The 22091-nt window shown below is 51.7% G+C and overlaps 1 protein-coding gene across 1 annotated transcript in view; it reads right to left on the reverse strand.

Annotated features, from left to right (window-relative positions):
• CRTAC1 (cartilage acidic protein 1) overlaps positions 1 to 22091 on the reverse strand; it is a 129175-nt gene that overhangs the window by 30737 nt on the left and 76347 nt on the right. Inside the window, exons 3-5 of the mRNA XM_087824491.1 lie at positions 19466 to 19662; positions 7148 to 7284; positions 2124 to 2280 (exon numbers count right to left, since the gene is read on the reverse strand). Coding sequence (XP_087680617.1) covers positions 2124 to 2280; positions 7148 to 7284; positions 19466 to 19662 — 491 coding nt within the window. The remainder of the gene's footprint in view (positions 1 to 2123; positions 2281 to 7147; positions 7285 to 19465; positions 19663 to 22091) is intronic.

Genomic DNA, 22091 nt, shown 5'->3' on the forward strand with positions numbered 1-22091 from the left:
TCTCTGAGGTCTGTCCAGCAGATGGGTGTTGTGTGTCTTGGTTCCGGGGACCTGCGGCTCCCTGACTGCACATCTGGCCATGGCTTGCTACTCTCCCAGCCTGCTCAGGGCCCTGCCCCTCGCGGCCTGCTTCCTCACCCATTCCCAGTCCCCATGGCACTGGCCATGTGCCAGAGCCTCAGCATTCAGGCTGGGCTCTGGTGGTGGTCCTTACGTTTGGGGTCCATTCCTAGGGCTCAGGGGGTGCTCTGGGCTAGTTGTCCAGCCAGATGTCCACGAGTTGTTAATGGAATGACAACAGGGGCTGCAGGGTAGAGTTGGGGGGCTTGGCAGGCAGGGAAAGGGTGAGCTGTGGAAGGCGGGCAGACATAATAGTAACTTGGTGGGCCAAATACATTCTTGTCAGCCAAATGGCTTTTGGAAGTCTGCAAAGCTGCTCTAACGTGTCCTCTGGGCATGCCAGCTGCCCTGGCCTGCCTGTGAGCTCCACAGAAGCTGCTGTCCCTTCCTTGAGCTGCCCCTGTCCTTCCAGCACAGCCCGGCACAGTTGGCTGCTGCTCCCATCCCCATCCATGCTCCTCAGCTGTTTCCTCTTGGTCCCCTCCTTCCCCCTCCTTGGTTCCTGCCAGCCCCTCTGCCAGCCCAGCCAGCGTGAACAATGTCCCCTTCATGCTCAAACCCAGCTACAACCTTCTGAATTCTTTTATTCTGTGTATAACCCTCTTTCCCAGACCTTGCCTCCCTTCCATCTCATCATTTTCAAGTGCTACATCCACCCAGGCCTCCCTCCTTCTCCTGCAGATCAAGGCATTTAATTGCCAAGCCAGCCCAGTGCACAGAACTGGGACCTATTCAGAAAAACAGATTGTACAAATCTAGGCTGAAGCTCCTGCATGTTTAGTTCCTTTCCCAGGAAAACATAGTTTATTACTGACACTCAGTCTTTCCGCTGCACATCCATGTGTGGAGCTCTGGAGGGCTTTGATGGGGGTTGAGCTGCGCAGACTATTTTATTGTCTAGTCATATGTTCCCACAAACTTTGTGAGACAGGCCAACATCAATCTCCCCCTTTCACCGAGGAGGAAAGTTGGCTAGAGGAAGGCATCATAAACTCAGGGAAGGCTGTGACAATCCTTTCTGGGTAGGACTTTTAGATTATGCCACTACCCAGGTGTTTAGAGGCAGAGGGACAGCCCAAATGACCTCTCACGTATCCCCCCGGCCCCAGGATTTGGATTCGGGCACGCTGCCACCTTAAGCCTGTGGTGCAAACTGGGATGGATATATGGGGAAGGTCAACCAATAAGAGAACTTCTCAGTCCAGAGGGCAGATGTGGTGTGAGTGAGGCTGAAGTTCATGGGAGAAGCTGTTGTGCACAGCTCTGGCTTCCTGATTTCTGGCACCCAGAACAGAAGCTGGGTTGCTCTGCCATCAGCAGTCTATTGGCAGATTATCAGAGTTTAGTCAGCAGCCGTGCTGGAATTAGAAAAACAGCCTTCCCTAGAAAGATCTTCCTGTCAGAGACTCTGACAATAGGTCCTCCATCCAGAAAGAGGTGGTGGTGGTGAGGGGGGAGCTGGCCTTCCAAAAAAGTGCCGGAGAGGTTTTGGAACAAGAACACAATTCTTTGAGCTCAGTTATCCGAGACGGGACCCAGCTGAAGCTTAGGGATTTAGCTTGCACTCAATTCCTGGCTGCTTATGTGTAAGTAAATAATTTCATCTGCTCTTGGCAATAAAGAATGCTTTAAATCTCAGCCTTTGTGACTTGTCAGTTTTCTCCTACAGAACCTGTTCACCTGTCATTTGGGTCACAGCAGGGAATGGAGCAAGAGGTTCCAGGGACAGGATATTACAGCATTCATACCCTATGTCCCATGCACCCCAAGGGGTCCCCTAAAGCCCACACCTGCCAGGTATCTCATCAACCCTTGGAGAGGCAACGTTGGAGGAGCCCTCTGTGGGTGGTGGGATGGAATAAAGTCTTCATTCTTCCTCCCCAGGGACACCAACCCATCCTCTCCTATGGTCTCTGATGAACTAGACTCAGCCTTGTAAGGCCTGCCCCACAGCCCCAGCCCTCACCCCTCCAGCTCGTAGCCTCCCATGTCACTCTGCATACCTGTATACTTGCTGACCCCTGCCTCAGCAGCCACATCTCTGAGCGCCAGAATGCCCCGGGAGAGGTCACTGGCCTCGGGGTCCATTTCAATGAGGGCATCAGGGCCCACGTTACCGTAGGCATAATTGGCGATGTAGATAGAGTAGCGTCCGGAGCCCTGAGGAGGAAGGGAAGGAGGTGAGCAGGCCCATCTGGCTCATGGAGGTCTTTCCCCCAGAAAGAAGCTGTCTCCCTCCTCTTGCAGGACCACAGCTCTTTCACGGGGTTGGGCTCTTCTCCCTGGGTCTGGTGTGCATGGCCTGGCAGGCTGTGCACTGCACAACTCCAGAGGGGCTTTTCACAGAGGCTACAAAGTGCACGATGCCCCCTGGAGCCCCACAAAAAAGCCACCCTCCTTTTTCTATCCTGTTCCAGAAGAGCACATCCCTCCCTCTCCCCCACAACCACCTTTTTATAGACAATTTTCTAATGTGCCTCCCTCCAGCTGAGCTCTCTCAAGCTGCCAGCCAGGGTAGCTGCTCAATAAATATTTGCTGATTGATTGATCTACCAGCTCCCATTATTCTGTCTCTCTCTCATTCAGGCTCACTCCAGCCGAGATGACAAGCAAATTCCTGAGACATCTCCCTCCCCCTTCCCACCCTTTGCTTCTTCATTCCTCTATCTTGGTAGCACGAGGCTCAGATATGCAGGGGTCTTCCTTCCCTCTTCCATTCCTTTGTTTCCCCGCATTATATAGAAAGAAATATTATACTGCTTCTGCGTTTATAACTCCGTCTCAGATATTTTCTCCTTTGCATTTCCTTGGCGCCGTAGTCACTCTTCTGTAGTCCACAACACTGCTGATGAAAGGTTCTTTCCTGCCCGTCATTATAATGGTGTTATTCCTTCAATGGATGCCTCCTCTCCCCCAAGAGATCCACACAGTTTCCAAATCAGTTTCTAGCTTTCCTCTCACCCTTCTCAACATTTCCCTCCAATTAATCAGACAGTAGGTATTTCTTGAGCTCTAACTACGTGCAAGGTGCTCTGCTATGAATGTACCTAAGACAAGGTCTTCATTCTTAGGCTGCTTGTAGCCGAGTTTAAAGGCAAGCCGTAAACACAAAACAGTGCAAGAGAAACGGCTGAGTTCAAGGCGAGAGTGTGCTCCGTCAGCCCCTCTTTGCAACCCTCCTGCTTGCTTCTGTTTCTTACCCGATGGCCCCGTTGGCACAGCCCCGTTCCAACTAACTGGTCACTGACTTCATCTGTTCTTTGGGACCATATCCTTTGGGAAAGCTAATTAAGAGCCACTTGGTGGGTGAGGCCACCAAAGGACCTCGGGGTGTCCTGGGGGATGCAGAAGCGTCAACAATCATACAATTATATATATCTGAGAGAGTGCGTTCAAGGTTCCCTGGGTGCACAGAAGAGGGGCTCCTAACCCAGAGGAAGGGCACCTAGCCATTGGAAATTCAGAAGAGGTTTTCTAAGAGGAGTCTCAGCCAGGTGAAGTGGAGGGGAAAGAACCTTCCAGGCAGAGATGAGACAGAGAATGATGTATGTAGGGAAACCACAGGCAGTTTGCTCAGTGTTGCTGGAATGTAAAATGCAAGGCAGGCATGTCAGGGGACAGAGCTGGAGAAGGTGGCAGCGCTGCCCCCTAAGGACTTGTATACCCTTTCTTTTTTGGTTGCGTCTCTATCCTGCTACTTGGGAGTTGATGTTTTACAAATCTTTTAACTCAAAGGGGGCCCTGGACCAGCAGCACTGGTGTCATCTGAGATCACGTTAGAGCTCTCAGGCCCCACCCAGACCTGCATTTTCACAAGACGCCCAGGTGATTCCTGTGCACAATGGGAGTTTGCGATGCACGGCTTTGCAACATGGCTTCACGATTAGGGGAAAAGTGTGAGAGGTTCTTGGGGTCACAGGAGCTTGGCATACGTGTGTGGAATGACTGGATAAAGAGTGAATGAATGGGGCCAAAGGGGAAAGCGCACCATCACTGTAACTGTTCCTGACCCTACCAGCTGTTAGCAATTTCATCAACAAATCGGTGGTTAAAGCCTAAATAAACGGAAATGCACTCCGTTAGAAATTAGGATATTTATAAAATTCACTTATACCTAGTTCCTTACTTCCATGTATTGGGGTGGTTAAGGTGACAAACATAGGTGTGTGACAGTTATAGGAGGTGGCAGGAATTCACGTGTGAACTTGACCACATCATTCTGGGAGGGAGAGATGGAGGTCATTCCAGGAAAAGGAAGGTGTTTCTGTGGCTCTGGGTCTAGGAAAGTGGGTCCCTCCATTTAGCTTAACACGTGGAGGGCTTGTTAAAACGTAGATGCAGGGTTCTATCCCTGGAGTTTCTGACTCAGGAGGTCTGGGGTGGCCCTGAGAACTTGCATTTCTAACAGGTTCCCAGGTGAAGCTGTCACTATTGGTCCAGGAACCACACTTTGAGAACTGCTGGTCTAGGGCCATTAGCCTGGGTCCTGGTCCAGGCCCTACCCGACTGGCTCCTTGTCCTTGGGCAGATTCTTCGCCCGCTTCTGCTGCACCTCCTCACATGTTAAATGGGGGTCATGTCCTCCCTGCCAGGGAGAACCCTCCTGGCAGGGTTGTTGAGAAGATAAAATGAGACAATGCATGTGAAAGGTCTTTGAAAGATAAAAATGCTATATAAACGTGAGGCATAATCATTATCGATCAGGGAACGCTTCTTGTAAGAGATTGGCTTTGAGTTGGATCCAGAAAGGTGGGTGAGTGACGAGGCAGCTGAAGATGAAGGGCAGGCAGTGTTCCAGGCTCCGGGCAGAGAACAAACGAGGGCTGGAATGGGAGAGCGAGGGAACGGCAGGTGGTAGGGGTGAGACGTTTACCTGGTGCGATGGTCCTCAGGCTGGAGCTGGCATGGGAATCACCTGCAGGGCTATAGCTGAAACCCAGACGGCTGGGCCCCGCCCCAGGGCTTCTGATTCAGCAGCCTGGGCGGTGGAATGGATGGGGCCTGAGAATGTGCATTTCTAACGATGCTGATTCAGCTGGCTGGGGGCTACACTTTGAAACCCACTGACCAGGTAGACTAAAAGACCCCAGGTGGGGGCTGTGGGGGTGAGAAAGGAGCAGGGCAAACGCCATGACCGAACTTGTGGTGAGAAATTTGTGTCTGATACAGGTTCACTCAGAGGCAGGGGTAGCCGAGGAGTAAAAGGGTGTCAGATTCATTTTCAGGCAGGCAGGACTCGATTCTTGGCTTTGCCTGCCACTTACTATGTGACCAAGGTCAAGTTACTTAATGGCTCCAAGGGCTAGTTCTGTATCTGTAAAATGGGAAGAAGGAGAGCATCTACCTCATAGGCTTAGAAGGATTCAATGAGATGATGCTTACAAACCGCTTAGCACAGGCTGGACACGTTGTTAGTTTAATAAGTGATAGCTATTGTCACGATCGCTCTCGCATTTTCCTACATCACGCTGCATTCCTCTCTCTCAACTTCCAGACTGGGTTTGACCTCTCCCTACTCCTCCCTTCCACAGTTCTCAGGCCCCAGGGACTGCCAAGGTGGCGGCGGACTCAGAGCAACCCCTCTGCTGGTGGCAGACAGGCTGAGGCTCCGGCTGAGCAGGGACCGAGCGAGCTGCTAAGTGCCCGCCTACCGTGCTGCGTGCCAATGTCTTTTTTTTTTTTGTATTTCGCATGGTGCCTTTGTCCTGTGGTTAAATGTGTGGGTGTGCAGATGACCTTGTTAGGACAGAGAGCGCATCTCTTTGTGATTAACCTTCAGGCCCTCCCACCAGCTCTGAGAAGGCTCCCACCTTAGCAGAGTGTGGGAAGCCTTGTTCCTGAAAGTCCAAGACAGGAAGCCAGTAGGAGCCTGGGTAGAGGCCCCCAGCAGCTGCGGGCCTGGCACCCCTCAGACCCTCCCCACTCTCTGGGGCCGCTCACAAAGCCGCCTCTCCCTTCCCTCCTGCCAAGCAGGAGTCCAGGTGGCACTGATTCAGGTCAGGGCTAAATGTGGCTTCACAGCCCAGCTTGGCTTCTCTTCTCAGCACCAGCTTGTTAAGAAATAAATATTTATACCTGGCACCTGCCTTCTCCCACGTTCTGGCGGCCCCTGCTGTGAAGGTTCACGCTGAATCCCCAATCCCCTCTGTGCCAGCTCAATCCTGAAATGAGCCAGCCCCCTTGCCCCTGCTCCAGAATGGGGGCCAGGGATGCTCCGTGGAAGCTGGGCAGCAGCTGGGTCCCTGATTTAGTGATGACTGTTTTGTAAAGTCAAGGAGGGGGTGGCAGGGGAGCAGGTGACAGGAGGGATAAATCACCTCCACAGCAAGCCTCCAGCTCTGGCTGGGACATAAGCGTGGCAGGGGTGGCCCCACAGGGCAGATGGCTGCAGCTGCTCCAGCTCCTCCCCACTTGGCCTTTCTTCCCCACCCTTCTTGCAGGGTGACTAGCAGGGCAGGAAAACATTGATGGAGCTATTGATGAACTAAAGTACCTGTACACTGTGGCAGCCTCCCACTCACCCACCCGTGTGCCCTTTTGTCATGCTTTCATTTGTTCAATATTTACAGGGGGCCCTGTGGCTCAATGCCTGGCGCATAGTAGGCACTTAACAAATATTAGTTGAATGAATGAATAAGCACAGGTTTAGAGCTAGAAGATTCTGACTCAGGTCCTAGCCACACCACCCATCCATTTTGGGTCCTCAGGCAAGTCGCTGCTCTAAGCTGGGCCTCGGTGACACTGTCCAGTGGATGACAGCTCCTGGCCAGTTTCCTCACTTGTTGCTGGGAGGGCCTCACAGAAGAAAGAATGTGAAAGTATATTGTAACTCATCCTGCAAGTATTGGTTGTTACTGTTTAGTACCTACTATGTGCAAGACACTGGGAGCTGCTGAGATGGTGCAGCCTTCGGCTCTGCTCTTGGAAGCCACACTCTGTATGGGGATTCTGCCGGTTGGCCTCCCTCTGGCTCTCACATGGCCATGTCCCCCCTCGCCCCAGGCCCATCGTGTAGCCCCGAACTCACCGTCCTGTCCACACAGGCTACAGAGCGCCCGGCAAAGAGGCTGGCCACACCGCGGGCTACGTTGACTTCGTCGCTCAGGATGTCTTCCCACCTGCTATTGCGGAACTTGAACAACTTGTCCGTGTACGTGGCCACCCCTGGAGAGAGGAGGAAAGGGAGGCTGGTGGACGGTGGACCGTCCAACAGGTATGTCTCGGAGTACCTGCCACAGGGGTTAGGGCCACAGGTGGATGGGTCATCTGCTCAGGGTGAGCACTCCTTGTAGTATTCACTCAAGCAGGCGAGACTCCTGTGTTTGGGGGGCTGTCAGACATTCTCAGTTGAGAGCAGAGACTCTGAGGCTTATGAAAATGGGTCAGCCCAGCCTTAGGAACTATGGAAGAGATGTTACTGCTACCATGTGTCTGAGATGACCCTCACAGCTGGATTTCACTGTCTGCATGTGCTCCTATCACATCGTCAGGGAGATCTAGGATTGCCAATATTTCAGCACCCAAACTCAACCCAGAATGTCTCTTTGTCCAAGAGCTACATTCTCTGCTGGACTGCAGGACCTGATTTGGGCCTCAGAAAAAACTGTGTGGGTCTCTAAGTCCTGATCATGGAAAGACTGGAAGCTGAGCTCTGACAGGTCTGTCACCTCCACCCTCAGGGAGCCAGGTGGCAGTAGGCTCAGCACTCAGGCAGCCCTGAGAGATCCCTGCTCCCAGGACCAGAGAGCCCTACAAGGTAGTGGTCTCCACCTCTTTGGGATATTGACCCCTTTGAGAACTAGATGTAGGCTAAGGCCCCTCAGCTCAGGGAGTCTGCACCACACAACATGCCATGTGTAATTGCAGGAGGTCTGTGGCCTCCTGAAGCTCATTTATGGCCAAGAAGCTTTATTCTGGGATGTGGTGAGGAACTTCCGGTGGCAGGAGCTCAAGTCCTTCTGAGACCACTAAAGCAGAGCTCTCCCCTCTGCCCTCACCCTTAGTTTATTTCTTGCAAATGTGAGATCCAGAGCATTCATATTTTAGGAGGGATCATATTATACCCTCAAGGACTTGCAACAGAAACACAGAAGAGTAGCAGCTGAAGGAATTGGGGAAGGTGAGCTTGGGGAAGAGTGGACTTGGGGACAGAGACCCTGGACTTGACTCTTTGGCTGGCCCAGGGGACAGGCAATGGGCCGAGCCTAAAGGGAGCAGCGTGGCACAGTGGTTAAGACCTTGGGGTTTAGAGTAAATGAGGCAGAGGCTCAGTCTCAGTTCCACCCAGATTCTACTTCTAGGTTTTAGTTGTTGACTTTGGGCAAGTTGCTTAGCATCTCTGAGCCTCAGTTTTTTTGTTTTTTTTTTTAATAAAAGGGAATGACAATAACTGCATTCAGTTTACCTTGAAGAATAAATGAGATGATGCACATTAAAGGTTTAGCATAGAGCTCCTAAAGTGGTATGTATTAGACAGAAATAAATTATTCCCATTTCATAGACGAGATGCTCTTAAGGTCCTTTAGGGACATAAGGTCTCCACTGCACGGGTTTGGTGAGAGCCAGTGTGGGAATGAATAAGTGAATGAATGAATGATAATGAATGTGGGAGAGTGAGAGTGGGAGAGTGAGTGTGCGAATCTGAGGAGTGTGAGTGTATGTGAGGGAGTGTGAGTGTGACATGAGTAGGTGTGTGATAGTGAATGAGTGTGAGCATGTGTGGGTGAGGGCAGTGTATAAACGACCCCTCCGGTGGCTCTGCCCAGGAGAGGACAAAAGGGTTTGCCCTCTGGGTGGCCTCACATGGGGCTTCCTAACACCTTGGGGCCCCATGGAGGCTGGTGCCTAGCCTGCGGGGTCTGGAGTTGGTCTCAGGGATGTTCGCCAGACACCCTGGGAGGGAAAGGCCCTTCATGAGCAGAGCGGGAAGCAGGAGACCAACAGGTGTTTGTTCAGCTGGAGGCTTGGGCTGGGGAGCTGCAGGGGGTCTGTGCAGAGCTGCTGTGGCTCGGGAGGGATGCCCACTGGGGCAACTAAGGGGCTGAGTCCCGACAGAAGCACAGGTGCAACTTGGACTGCGGGAGCTCAGGGGCCTGGGCCGGTTCTTTCTTTTCTCCCAGCCTTCATTTCCTCTATGAGAGTTGGGGGTGACAGCTGTTCCCCCTCCCCCACAGCATCAATGTGGGAATTATAGGAGAAATCGCACTGAAGCCTGGCCCCAGGTCCGGCACCCCGAATTGCTCACTGGTAGCTCTGTACCCCTAAGTCTGCAGCCCCTTGTAGTAATCCCTAGGGGTCAGAGGCATTTAGAAATTCAGATTTTTCTTTCCTGGTTTAGAAATGTAACAGTGCACACACCGTTTATTACATAACACCCCCAGCAGGGGCTGGGGCGGCACCCCATAATTAAACACATTAATATTTCTGCAGTGAAATATATGAATATTCACATGAAGTGGGATAAATAAAGCCATAAATAGCTCACGTCAGCTCAGGACAGGTTTTGCTATTAGTTCATTTTCCCGCAAACACAAAAAAAGCACTTGAGGCTTTCAGAGCACCGTGGATTTCAGGACTGCAGACAGGGACTGTGGACCCAGACTGCGATTCTCGCGGCTGTACCCAAGGCAGTGGCAGCCTTGTCATCACTTCCTGATGCCTGGGGGGCCTCCGAGTGGCCCTGCAGGCTGCCCGGTCTCCAGCCGTCACCAACCGAGTGACCCTTGCCCTTCTCTGTCAAACCGGGGCCCCTTTAGACCGTCCTTTCAGCTGGTCTAGTCTCCCCTGAAATACCAAGACTCAGCTCTACCAAGCGTGGCCAGGTGAGAGGGCAGCTGCCGGCAGCCGGGGCTCTGCGCGGCTCTGATGGGCACCTTTGCGTTTAGTGGGGGAAATGGCTCAGCCACTGACTTCTGCCTCAGCTGGACAGGAGGAGAAAACGGGCCCAGGTGACTCTACCCTCGTTTGCCTCATCGCCTCCAATTCCACCCAAAACAATATTTCTCAAAGTGTGCTTTGTGGAACCCTGTCCTCTGTGAGCTGCCTGGAGAAAAGACTTGGTGATCGTTAGAGTTAGGGGAAGATCACACCTTCCATCTCCTTCTTGGGGATTCACAATGGATGTCAGTCTATTAAAACTTTGAAAAGTCCTGCAATAAATTACCTGCGTAATTATATTTAATCCAGCCTTTCCCAAATGAACTTGGTCACAGAACCCCTTTTGGCAGCTCACCTATCAGCATCCTGAGGAACTAGTGCTGTTCTTAGCAAATTGCTGTCCTAGGGTGTTGCTGTCTGGCCAGGCTCTGGGCTTTGCGGCCAGAGGGGTTGGGGTGGCCAGGGCCGTTAGCCTCTTCCTCCGTTCCAGCCTCCTGGCTTCTGGGCTGACCGAGGACGCCCAGAAGAATAAACTAATTAAGGTAAAATGTGCAGCAGCGATGCGGAGCCTTGTAGATCATAAATGGGAACGGCAAAATCAATGGCGGCCCTTCTGCAGGCAGAGGCCCGAGGCCTGGGCGACTGGAGGGATGGGAGCCTGTGATTTAGGAAGAGCAAGCGCTCTGGCAGCTGCAACCTGGGTAATTAGGTGTGTCAGGAAGACAGATAAACAGCGAGCTGTGCGGGTCGATGGCACTGGCAATAAACACCCAGCACTGGCCCCCGGCCCGTGTCAGCACCTAATTCTGCCTCTGGCTCCTTGTAGCTGCACTCTGCCCTGGGGTCCCTCACCAAGTTAGAGGGAGGCAGCTGCTCGGGGAGAGGAGAAGCTGCTAGTTGCAGAAGAGAGGGGCTCCCCTGAGTCCCTGGGGGAGACACTGGGAGGGTGGGGGCCTGGGAGAAACAGGAGGGTGTTCAAGGGCAGGGGGCTCTGGAGGTCACAGCCCCTATGAGAGGCACCTCTGGGGACTCCCATTCCCACCCTGACTTTGGCATCTTGGCATTAAGGGAGCCTCGAAGGTCTCAGAGTCCAGTGGAACTGTCAGTGGCTGTAGGCAGCCAGCTGGGAAGGCCCAGTGGGTGAGGCTCAGAAGCCACTGGCCCTGCTGAGTGCTGGGTGCTGTGGGAAGCCCCAGGGAAATAGGAGTATCCACCCCTGACTTGGGGTGCTTACAGTCCATTTGACAGCACGAGGGATAGATAGGTAGAGGAGATACCATGGGACCACAGTAAAACTAATACTAAACACTCCTACAGCACTTTCTATATGGCAGGCACTTCACATATTAACCCTCACTCATTAACCCTTACCACAACCCCACGAGATGGGTACTACTTTCATGCCCATTTTACAGATGAAGGGGACTTGCCTAAGATCCCACAGCTAGCAGAACCCCTGAGAGCAGGGCAGGACAGGACAGCACATCATGGAATTGCTGTGAAATCAGGATGGAAGAGGCTACAGTAATCAGGGAGGTCTTCATGATGGAGGAGATACCTAAATGGGGACTTGAAGGGTCAGAGTAACAACAGCAATGACTCTGGTTTAAAGAGCACTTAGTATGGCCAGGCTTTACAGGAAGCATTCCCTTTTACAACCATCATCTTGACTAAACCCTATGGCAACCCTGAGAGATAGTGTTACCTCATTTTACAGATGGAGAAATTGAGGGGCACAGAGGTTAAGTTAATGCCCAAGGTCACAGAGCTAGTAAATGGTGGAGACAGACTCAAACACGGGTCTTTCTGACTCCAAGGACTGTGTTTCCGAGACTTGCATTCTATGGCTGAGCCAGGCAGAGAGAGGAGGTGGTGCACCAGGCAGGCAAATGGCATAGACAAAGGCACCGAGGGGGCACCGAGTTTGCCTGGAGAGGAGAGTTTGTGCAGGTGGAGGAGGAAACGGGGCAGGAAGCAGCGATCTACTGCTTCTAGGACTGAGGGCAGAGGGGTCACTGGTGGTTTCTGATCTGGGGAGGGCAGTGTTTCCAGAAGATTACCTGGCAGTGGAGTGAGCGGTGGGCAAGCAAGGGAGAAAATGAAGTGGGAAGGCCCCTTTCCTCGGAGCTCATGCTTGACCCAGCGTGATGACAATGGGAGTGGGGGACGTGCTGGGGGCGGGAAGGGCAGAGGGATTGTTGGGTGTGCTGAGTTAGAGCAAGGGAGTGGTCCACAATGCGGGGCAGGGACAGGAGCAGGGACACTGGGCCGGCTGGGGGCGGGAGCAGGAGCTTGCCTTCAGACAGTTGCATTTGAGGTGGTCAGAGGGTGGCTGAGAAGGCATGTAAAGGGGTCACTGGCTGTGAGGGATGACAGCGTGCAGGGCAGTGAGGCTGGAGCTGGGGCAGGAGGGAAAGACCCGAGCCACAGACTGAGTCCCGGGGAGCAGCTGCGTTTGAGTGTAGGAGGGATCAGAAGGGGCAGAAATGGAGGAGTCATCAGACACAGAAACAGAAGGTGGGGCATCCAGGACAGCGGTGTCAATCAAGCAGATGGCACTCAATTCACTATCCCCCCCCCCCTTCCCTCCACACCCAGCTGTGCCCCGGAGGGCAACTTACAGCCACTGCGAGGGTGACTTTGAGCCATAAAGGGCTCTTCCTAAGGATCATTGGCCTGAGTGTCTCCTCCCCCAGGGGCTGCCCAACCTCAGGGAGATGACCTGACTCATGGCTTGGTATCGGTGGCAATATCGGTGGCAAAGAGAAGGGTGAGCAAAGTGTGGCAGGGCAGAGGCTCTGCCTCCAACGTCATTCATAAGGCAGAGAGATTACGGCCACAGTAGGGTTGGGGGTCAGTCAGCAACATCACCAGTCTCGGCTGACCTTGGGCAATTCGTGAACTTGTATTTTTCTTCTCTGTAACATGGGGTAATGGGAATGGCCACCTATTCACCAGGCTGTTGTGAGGATTATATTAGATAAGGTAAATAAAATATTTAGAGCAATACCTGGCACATGATAAGTTCCATAAATAATAATAATAATACCATTACCATCATCACCATCCTCCTCATCACCATCATCACCACAGGGGGAATTACTGGACATGACCACTGAAGGTTGTCATGAGTCACATCCCAAAGGCAACTGTGACATGAAGTATAAAATGCTTTACAAGACTTAGTCACTGAAAACCCAGCAAAACAGTGAGGGCCCCAGGGGAAGAAGGAACTAGTTCAGGCAAAGGACAGTTTTAAAAAGAATGAACCCTGGCTTCCCTGGGTCCTCGACATAATTTCTGACCCCGTCTTCCTCTCCACCCCAGGATGAGGAGGGAAATCTGATCAACCCCTGGCAGGGGCTTCACCCACAAGAGCTTCGTTGGCCCTCCCCACAGTCATGTCAGGAAGAGGGAGTCTTTACTTTACAGAGAGAAACGAGCTCAGAGGGTAAACTCATTCACCTAAGGTTGCACAGCTGTTAAGCGGCAACGCTGAACCTCAAACTGTGATCTAACTGCAAAGCGCCCCTACCTCCCCCTCCATACTAAAGACCTGGGGTGGGGGCTGGTGGAGGGGAGTCTTCGGTTTCCAGGGAACCTAGATCCGTGTTATGACTGAGGAAATGTCCTCCAGGGCCCCATACTCTTTATGGTGCTGCTTTGACAGCCTCGCCCATTCTTGCTGCTTATGGAGCCACGTGTGAGTGAAGCACAGTAGGGGTGGGGGCAGGGAGCCTGAGTGGTTCATGAGCTCAACTCCCCAAATTGGGCCATGCTGGGTGAGCTGAAAAATCAGGACTATGCATCCAAGGGAAACATCACTGGGGATCAGGGGATCCTAGAACCTAGAGGATCCTAGGAAAAGAGAGTGAAGACACAGCGCCGTGTATCCCAGGCTTTCCCAGGGACAGGAAGTCCTGGACACCCTGTTAACATGCAGATGCTGGTCCAGCAAGTCTGGGGTGGGGCCTGAGATTCTGCATCTTATGAGCTTCCAGGTGTTGCCAGTGCTGCTGGGCTGCAGAGCACACTCCGAGCAGCAAGGTGCAGAGTACCTGAGTGTAGCTGGAACTGGGCCTGGGTGAAGGAGCTGCTGGACAATGGGTGTGCTCGCTCTCCAGAGCAGATGGCTCATCTGCTGTGTAGGCAGAGGAGGCTGGAAGTGCATCCCGCCCCCAATTCCCTTTCTTCTCTCTGGCACAGTGACTGACGCCTCCTCTCTGAGAGGTTACAAAAGCCCCTGCTGAAGGCCTAAGTATAACACAGAACACAGAAGCCATCAAAGGAAAGGGTGATAAATCCAAGTCCATAAAAATAAAAATTTTCCGCATTGCAAAACCCACCATGAGCAAAGACAAAAAAAAAAAAGACAAACAAGGGAAAATTATTTGCAACTTGTGTTACAGACAGAGGGCGAATTTTCCTAATTTATAAAGAAGTGTTACAAATCAATAAGATAAAAATGGGCAAAGGCTATGAGCAGACAAGAGATTTAAATATATAAAAATATGCTCAGCCTCACTCATTTTAAGAAAGATGAAAATTAAAACTATACATAGGTACCAATATTTGCTATTGGATTGGCAAATATTTTTTTAAATGATGACACATTGTGTTGGTGAGACACGTTGGGAAATGTTCACTTGTGTCAGGGCTGATGGGACTGTAATTAGGAATGTCCCTTTGAAGCACAATTTGGCAATGACCATCAAAACAGCATATGTATATTCCTTTGATGCAGCAGTTCCATTTCTATGGACTTACAGAGAAACACCTGCAATTGTGGAAAATGACATGTTAAACAAACATTGATTTGGTGGCACTGTTTGTAAGGGCAAAAGATTGCAAGGAATCTAAGTGTTCATCAATAGAGGACCAATTCAATGGGTGACAAATCTATACAATGGAGTACTATACAGCCATAAAAATGAGAAAGCTCTTTGTGTGATACCGTGAAATAATATCCAAAATGTATTTTTAAATGAGAAAAGTAAGGGGCAGCACTGTGAGTAGAGCATGCTGCTATTTGTATAGATTGGAGATAGCAGATTGGCAGTGCTCACTCTCCTGAATGGAATGAGTGAAAATGAATAAGGTAAGTGGTGGGGCTCGGCTCACACAGCCTCATCCAACTCCCGCACTCCGGATTATGTGGGCAGGAGAGCTCAGGACCATGCAGGGCAGCAGCTAGGTAGCCAGTTCAGGATTCCTGGAGGATGGGCTCTGACTGGGAACTGTAGGAGGTCCTGCGACCAGCCTCTTGTCCTACGTTGTCCTGCACACTCTTCTCTGTGTTTTTTACCAAGTAAAATTGCCTGAAACAAACTGGTTTGCATTTTTCCAGGTCAGTTAAGCCATAAGCTGGTTTTCTGCCACAGACCTTCTTGGGATTGTGGTCAATCTTCCTCTGTTCCCTCCCTCTCATCTTTCCGACTCTTAACCCTGACCCATGCCCACCTGGAACCATAATCTGGGTGGCGTGTTGTTTACACTATGGTCCTTTTCTCTTTCTGCTTCTACAGTCTCTCTCCCATGGGCCAGGAAGAAGGCCTATGGTCCCTCTGTCCAGGCTCTGGCTTTCTTCATGCTGCAGAATTATAACTATTGCTTAGAAAGCATTTATTAAGTCTAGACACTACAAGTGCTTTTCATTTATTATTTCCGTTGTTCATTTAAATATATGAATTAAATGTTTACTAAGTGACATAAGAACTTTGGTCCTGGAGATACAGCAGCAAACATGACAGTTTCCATCCCCATGGGGTTTAGTAGAAAAGTAGCAGAGATGAAACACAAACAAATACATAACATACTTTCAGACAATGGTAAATGCTATGAAGAGAAATAAAGCAAGTTAAGGGCACAAGGAGTGACAGGGGTATGATTTTAAGGTGCTCAGGAAGCACTCATCTGAGGAGGGGCCTGAATGAAGTAAGGAGTGAGCCCTGAGAACAGTGGTGGGAAAAGAATTTCAGGTAGAGGGAACAGCGTGTATGAAAGCCTCAGGTGGGAATGCAGCGAGCAAGAAGAAGAATGGAGAAAACAAGGTCAGAAAGGCAACCTGGCTCACATCAGGAGGGTGTTATAGGCAATGGCAAAGACTTTGGAGAGAGTCTATGGAGCTACTACTGCAGGTGAGCTTATGAAGTTGATATGATTTTTCCTATTGTACAGATGAAAGGGTTGAGACTGAAAGAGGTCAAATATCTTGTCCAAAGTACCTAGTAAGTAAAGGGAAGATTCCAGGTTGTACCAACTGACCCCCACAGGACACTGCCAGGATTCGGGGTCTCAGTCCTCTTCTAGGGACTCCAGTGCTGACCCCCCAAAGGCTGGCTGAGGGAAAGGACAGGGACTGTCCTTCCACAGGTCGGTCCAATGCTCTGGCACAGGCTAAAGGAGCCCTCAGTTGCATGCCACGGGCAGGTAGGGGCTGGCTGGGGATCTCAGGTTCCCCACAGTGGGTAGGGTGGCAATGGCTGAGTGTCATGCCAGCTGGACCCAGGGAAGTGCTGACACAGCACAAGTGTCCCTGCTCCACACCCCGCCCACTGTCGATGAATCAATTGAATCACTCAACTGAAAAATTAACTCAAACCCACAGACATCCCTCAAACCCACAGAAGGTCACTGGGAGGCGTACGCCTGGGGCTGAGGCTGCAGGGCACCACCATCCTTACCCCAGCCCTGGGAGCCCAGCTCCAGCCTCTCTGAGGGAACACTTGTGCCCTCAAACCCAGGGCCTTCTGGGGGTTCCATCTTACCTGACTCCTCTTTTCTGCCCTCTTTTGGCAAACCTCTCAGGCCTAATAGCTCGTGTCTTGTCTCTTCTTCCTGGATTTATTTATCAAGTTTTAACTGTGCTATTAGGGTGCTCAAGGTCTGGCTGGGCCAGAGGGATGCACAAAATGACTAACATAGGGATTTTGCCCTCAAGGAGCTTAGCGTCCACAGGGCTGGGAGAGGGGAATCAGATACTTAGAGAAATATAAGGCCATGTTGGGGATAGAGTGTAAACTTCATGAGGGCAGGATTCTTCTGTTTCATTCACTGGGGCATCCTCAGTGTCTAGAATAGTGCCTGGCACACAGTAGGTGCTCAGTAAATATTTGTCCAATGAATGAACACATTAGTGAATGAAAGGGCTATGGTTAGGCTGAGCATGAACCTAACATGACTCTGGGGTAGTGGCCCCCATCTCGACTGCACATGGGAATTACCTGGAGATCTGATAACTGAGTCCCATCCCCAGGGGTTCGAATTGGGCTGGACTGGGGTGCACGGTGGGAACTGGGAGTGTTAAAAGCTCCCCAGGAGATTCTAACGTGCAACCCTGGCTGAGCGCCACTGCTCTAGGACTCACCATGGAAGACTCTAAGAAAGTGGGAGGGGCTGCTGCTTCAGAGACACCTGACAGGTCCCATCCCAGGTGCTCTGTGCTCAGTGAGCAAGGAGGAGAGCGTCCCTTCCTCTGGCATCCTGCCTGCAGAGCCCATGTTGAACACCACCCTTCCACAGTTCTCCCTGTTTCTGTTTCCCTGTCCTCTAACATCACCCTGGAGACTCACCCCTTCCTCAACCATCCCTTGCTGCTGTTTCCCTCCTGACCTTGCCCCACATTAAAGGGTTGATCAGCCCATCAATTAATTGTGTCCTAATCCAATCTTGGCTTGGTTGGAGAGAGGGCAGTAAATCCAGCTGGGTAATCATGCCCTGATATTTGTGTAGGGATAATTACTATCTCTCAGGCCTCACTTGGTGGCAAGATGAGATGAAAACCCATAAAACACTACGAGGGGCTGTGGCTCATTGTTTCTTGGCTGCACAGGGCTGGCTGCCAGCCAGCCAGCCCTGCCCGCCCCGGCCCCTGGCATCTTCCCTAACCTCGTCCTCTCTCATTCATGCATCTGGCAGGACTCACCATGAGGGGCAGTCTAGGGTCTGGATCCTGGCTTGGGCTCAACAACTAGTAGGGGCCTCATTATGGGCCCTGGGGACAGCCAGTGTGTGTGTGAGGGGGAGAGGAAGGGAAGGTGGTCCCCATAGCCAGGCAATCACCTGGCCCTAGGAGGTTAGGACAGTAAATACACAGGTATGAAGCACAGGTGTCATTCAGACCAACCCAAGAGCCTGTTGCCATCTGAAAGAATCCAGTGCACATCCACGCGGGCCTTACAGGGACATGAGGTCCTGCATCCTTCAGGAGAGTGTCCTGGCCTGGGATTTCCCTGAAGATGTGATAGCCCCATGGGAGACTTCATTCTAGTGGACCTGAGAGAATGTGAGAGTTAGGAGCTGGGAACCACCTGCAGCCCCAAGAACACAGCCCCCTAACTCAAGAAACGCTGAGCGCCCAATATGAGCCAGGCTCTCCGCTCAGCCCCGATGACACAGGATTGAGCAAGGTCATAGAGTGTCTTGGTTAAAAGGATGAAGCTGGAGTCAAACCCCTGGGTTTGAGTCCTGGTACTTGCAAGTTGTGTGGCCTTGGGCAAGTCATGTGATCTCTTTGTGCCTCAGTTTCCTCAACTATAAAGTGAGATACACCAGTACCTACCCAATCGAGCTACTGTGAGGCTTAAATGAGATAGTTATTATAAAGTGCTTAGATCAGGGCCTGGCACACAGTAGGTGCTATTTAAATACTGTCACCATTACTGTTACTATTATTTAGCTTTCTGGGCATCAACTTATTTCTTTCATTCCTTAGTGTAGAGGACGTTGCTACTCAAAGTGTGGTCCTTGGATCGGCAGCATCATCATAGCCCAAGCGTGTGTAAGTGATGCAGGATCTCGGGCCCCACCCAGACCTGCTGAGTCAGAGTCCACATTTACATGAGACCCCCAGGTGACTCAGATGGACGCTCTGGACTAGAAAAGGCTCCACGAATTCAAGGTCTGCCTTCCTCCAAGTTGTACCCCCATCACCCAGCACCTCTAGTCTGGCATTGGGTAGGTGCTTGGCAGGTGAGTAAATGAGCTCAGCTGAAAGCTGTGGGGGCCATCGAAGGACTTCAAAGCATTTAGAAAAGCGCCCTTGAAACAGCATGGAGGGCAACTACAGAGGACCTTTAGCTGGCTATGGTGGCCACCTGGGTGAGAAGTGCTGCGTGGCTGAGGCAGGCAGGAGCAGTGTGGGCACGTGGGGTGGGGAGGGAGAGAAAAGGAGGGGCTAGGAGGACTGGGGGCTGCTCCTAATGGGAGGCACAGCCCGAAGGTGAGGACCGAGCCTCTGCTCAAGGCCCTCCATCTCCAGGCCCAGTGGCCAGAAGATGACAAGCTTCATGTACAAGAAAAGAAGGGGTCCTCCTGCTGGGACAGAGCAAGGTTCTGGGGGCAACAGGGGGCTATGCCTGAGGGAGCACGTGACAGTGGCCTGAGGAAGGCCAGGGTCCCCAAGGCCCTGCCCCCAGTTGGTGCTGGGAGGAAGAAAGTGGGAAGCAGGAAGAGGCCCCAAGACCCTTACCTGAGAAGGCATTATTGGTGTTGAGGAAGTAGATCTCCTCACGGCCATCCCCATCGATATCACAGGCTGTCACCCCGATGGCGTTGCCCTGCCGGTCCCGCAGCGCATAGTAGGGGGAGCTGCGCTTGTCCACTGCAATGTTCACCAGCCGCTTCTGGGCCCGGTCGTACTTCAGAACCAGGTTGGGGCCGTTGTACCTGGAGGGGAAGGGGAAGGGGACATTGGGGAGGAGCATCTGGGCCATGTGGTTCCACCCGGCCGGCAATGGGCCCAGAGTCTTCCAGGAGAGCTCAATGTGGGGCAGTTCAGCCTCACAGCATTCCTGAGGCACCCTCAGCAGCCTTGCCTAGGGGGTCCCTGGGTGTTAAATGAGTGTCCCTGAATCAGACATGGGCCCAGGCACAGTGAGAGTCAACTGAGCCCACATGGGACACAACATAAGGAGCAGGGTAGTGGAGGGGAGTGGGAAGCCTGTGACAAGCCCCTTACCACAGGCTACACTGAAGAAACAAGAACCTCCCAGACATTTGCCTTGACCATTTCAATGTAAAAGACACTGTCATATTTATGATCTCATTCATTTAAATCTAACAACAATTAGGCAAGGGAGGTGAGGAAGGCTGCATAATCAACCTGTTTTATAGATGGAGCAACTGATAAGTTTCACCAGGGAAACTAAGGCTCAGAGAGGTTCACTGCCCTTCCCAAGGTAACACAGCTAGTAAGTATCAGATGCTGGAACTCAAACTCAGGCCCTTTCTGCTATCCTAAGAGCCCTTGTGTGAATGAGCTGAGGAGGAGCAGAGGCTCTGTGGCTGCGGTTTGGGATGACTCTCTCCTGACAGAAGTCCCAGCATTTAAGCAGTAAATATGAAATTTGCATCTCAGACAGGAGATTATAAACACATCGAAAGTCATTAGGCAGACCTGCTGGATTTCTTTTTCTATGAAAGTCAAAACCAAATGGTTAAAGTGCTCATCAGTCCTCATCTCTCTGGTTTCATTCTCCTGTAGCCACATGGCCCCAGGCATGGTCTTGCCTCAGGGACTTTGCACTTGCTGCTCCCTCTGCCCAGGATGCTTTTCCTCCAGGTGTCCACATGGCTGTCTCCCTCCTTCACCTCCTTCGGGCCCTGGCTCCGTTGTTCCTTCTCCGAGGCTTTCCTGCCCACAGTCCAGAAACTTGCAGCCACCACCACCCTGCACTCCTTCACTCATTCTTCCCCGCTGCTCTCTTCCCCCATGGCTGTTACCACCAGCTGACGAACTGTATCTTCTTGGTTATCTGCTCCTTCTCTGTCTGATCCTACTAGAATGTCAGCTCCACGAGGGCAGAACATTCTGTCTGTTTTGTTCCCCAGAGCCTATAACAGTGCCTGGCACACAATAGGTGCTCAATAAATATTTGTTGAATGATTAAATGAGCTTATATCCAAGTCATAGGGGCTTGGGTAGATTTCTCATCATGAAGAAAGCGGAGTGCCCAAGGTCACCCCCTAGACAGCACAGCTATGGATGTCTGAAGGCCTCCTCCCACTCCTGGTTCCAAAGGAACCCAGACAACCCCCATCCATTAGTCCCTGGCCTCTGCCTTTGTTTTAACCTGAGTGTGAGCATCCTGAGTTCAGCTACCAGCCTCTGGATGGTCCTGGGCAGAGAACAATTTGGGGAGAGTGGGGAGAACTCTAGAAGGTCTCTGAGAGAAATGATTTCTTGCTTTCCTGAAAGAGATCCAACTTGGCCCTCTCCTTCGTCACCAAGTGCAAAGCCTGTGAAGTTTGGGGGATGCTGAGCAACTGGCTGGGCGCCTTCTGGCACCCACAGTGTGTGAAAAGGGAGACAGAGCTCACTGGGGGCTGAGTCAGCACCTGGTGATGGAAGGTTGAGCCTTAAATGTCTCAACAAAGAGTGTCTGAGGGCTGTGTTGAGGACACAGCATGACCTAAGGGACGCATCTAAGCAAGAGAGTCTGAACACTTGGGTTCCAGCACTGTCAGCAGCTGGCTCCAGCCCCCAGGGACAAAAAGTGCCTTCTGGGAGCTAAACACTAGTCCTAGCCTCCGGGTCTTCTCTTTACCACCGTCCCTACTGCTCCTCACAAGACACTGTAGTCCTCAGGTGCTGGGCCTTATTAAAAGCACTTTCACAAGCATTGTCTCACCTAAACTCACACAGTCCCAGAAAGAAGGTAGGAAGCAATTTTTCTAGAATAAGAAACAGGATCAGAGAGGCAAAGTGAGCTGTTCAAGGTTACACAGCTCGTACGTGGCAGTGCTGGGCCTCCAACTGTCTCCAGGGTCTAAATACTGTGCTCTTTCCATGTTGCCTATTAGTTTTGTAACCTTGGCTGTTCAGAAACCCATGTTCTGGGTTTCTCTTCTACAAAACAAGAGAGTTGGACTAAATCGGAAGGCCACAAAAGGGATGTCAGTTCCCACACGGACAGACCTGGGCAGCTGGATGTAGGTACGTGAGATTTCATGCTTCCTCTCTCTGACACCTGCCAGAGGTTGTGGGGCACTTCTAAGGAGTTCAGGAGGCTTTGGAGCTCAGTGAAATGGGGTTAGGCACTGGGAGAGGGCCCATGTTCTTAAAAAGCAGATGTGACTTCATAATCTCTGAGCCT

Source organism: Miniopterus natalensis, chromosome 14 (genome assembly GCF_054644295.1).
Source record: "Miniopterus natalensis isolate mMinNat1 chromosome 14, mMinNat1.hap1, whole genome shotgun sequence".
NCBI classification, from domain to species: domain Eukaryota; kingdom Metazoa; phylum Chordata; class Mammalia; order Chiroptera; family Miniopteridae; genus Miniopterus; species Miniopterus natalensis.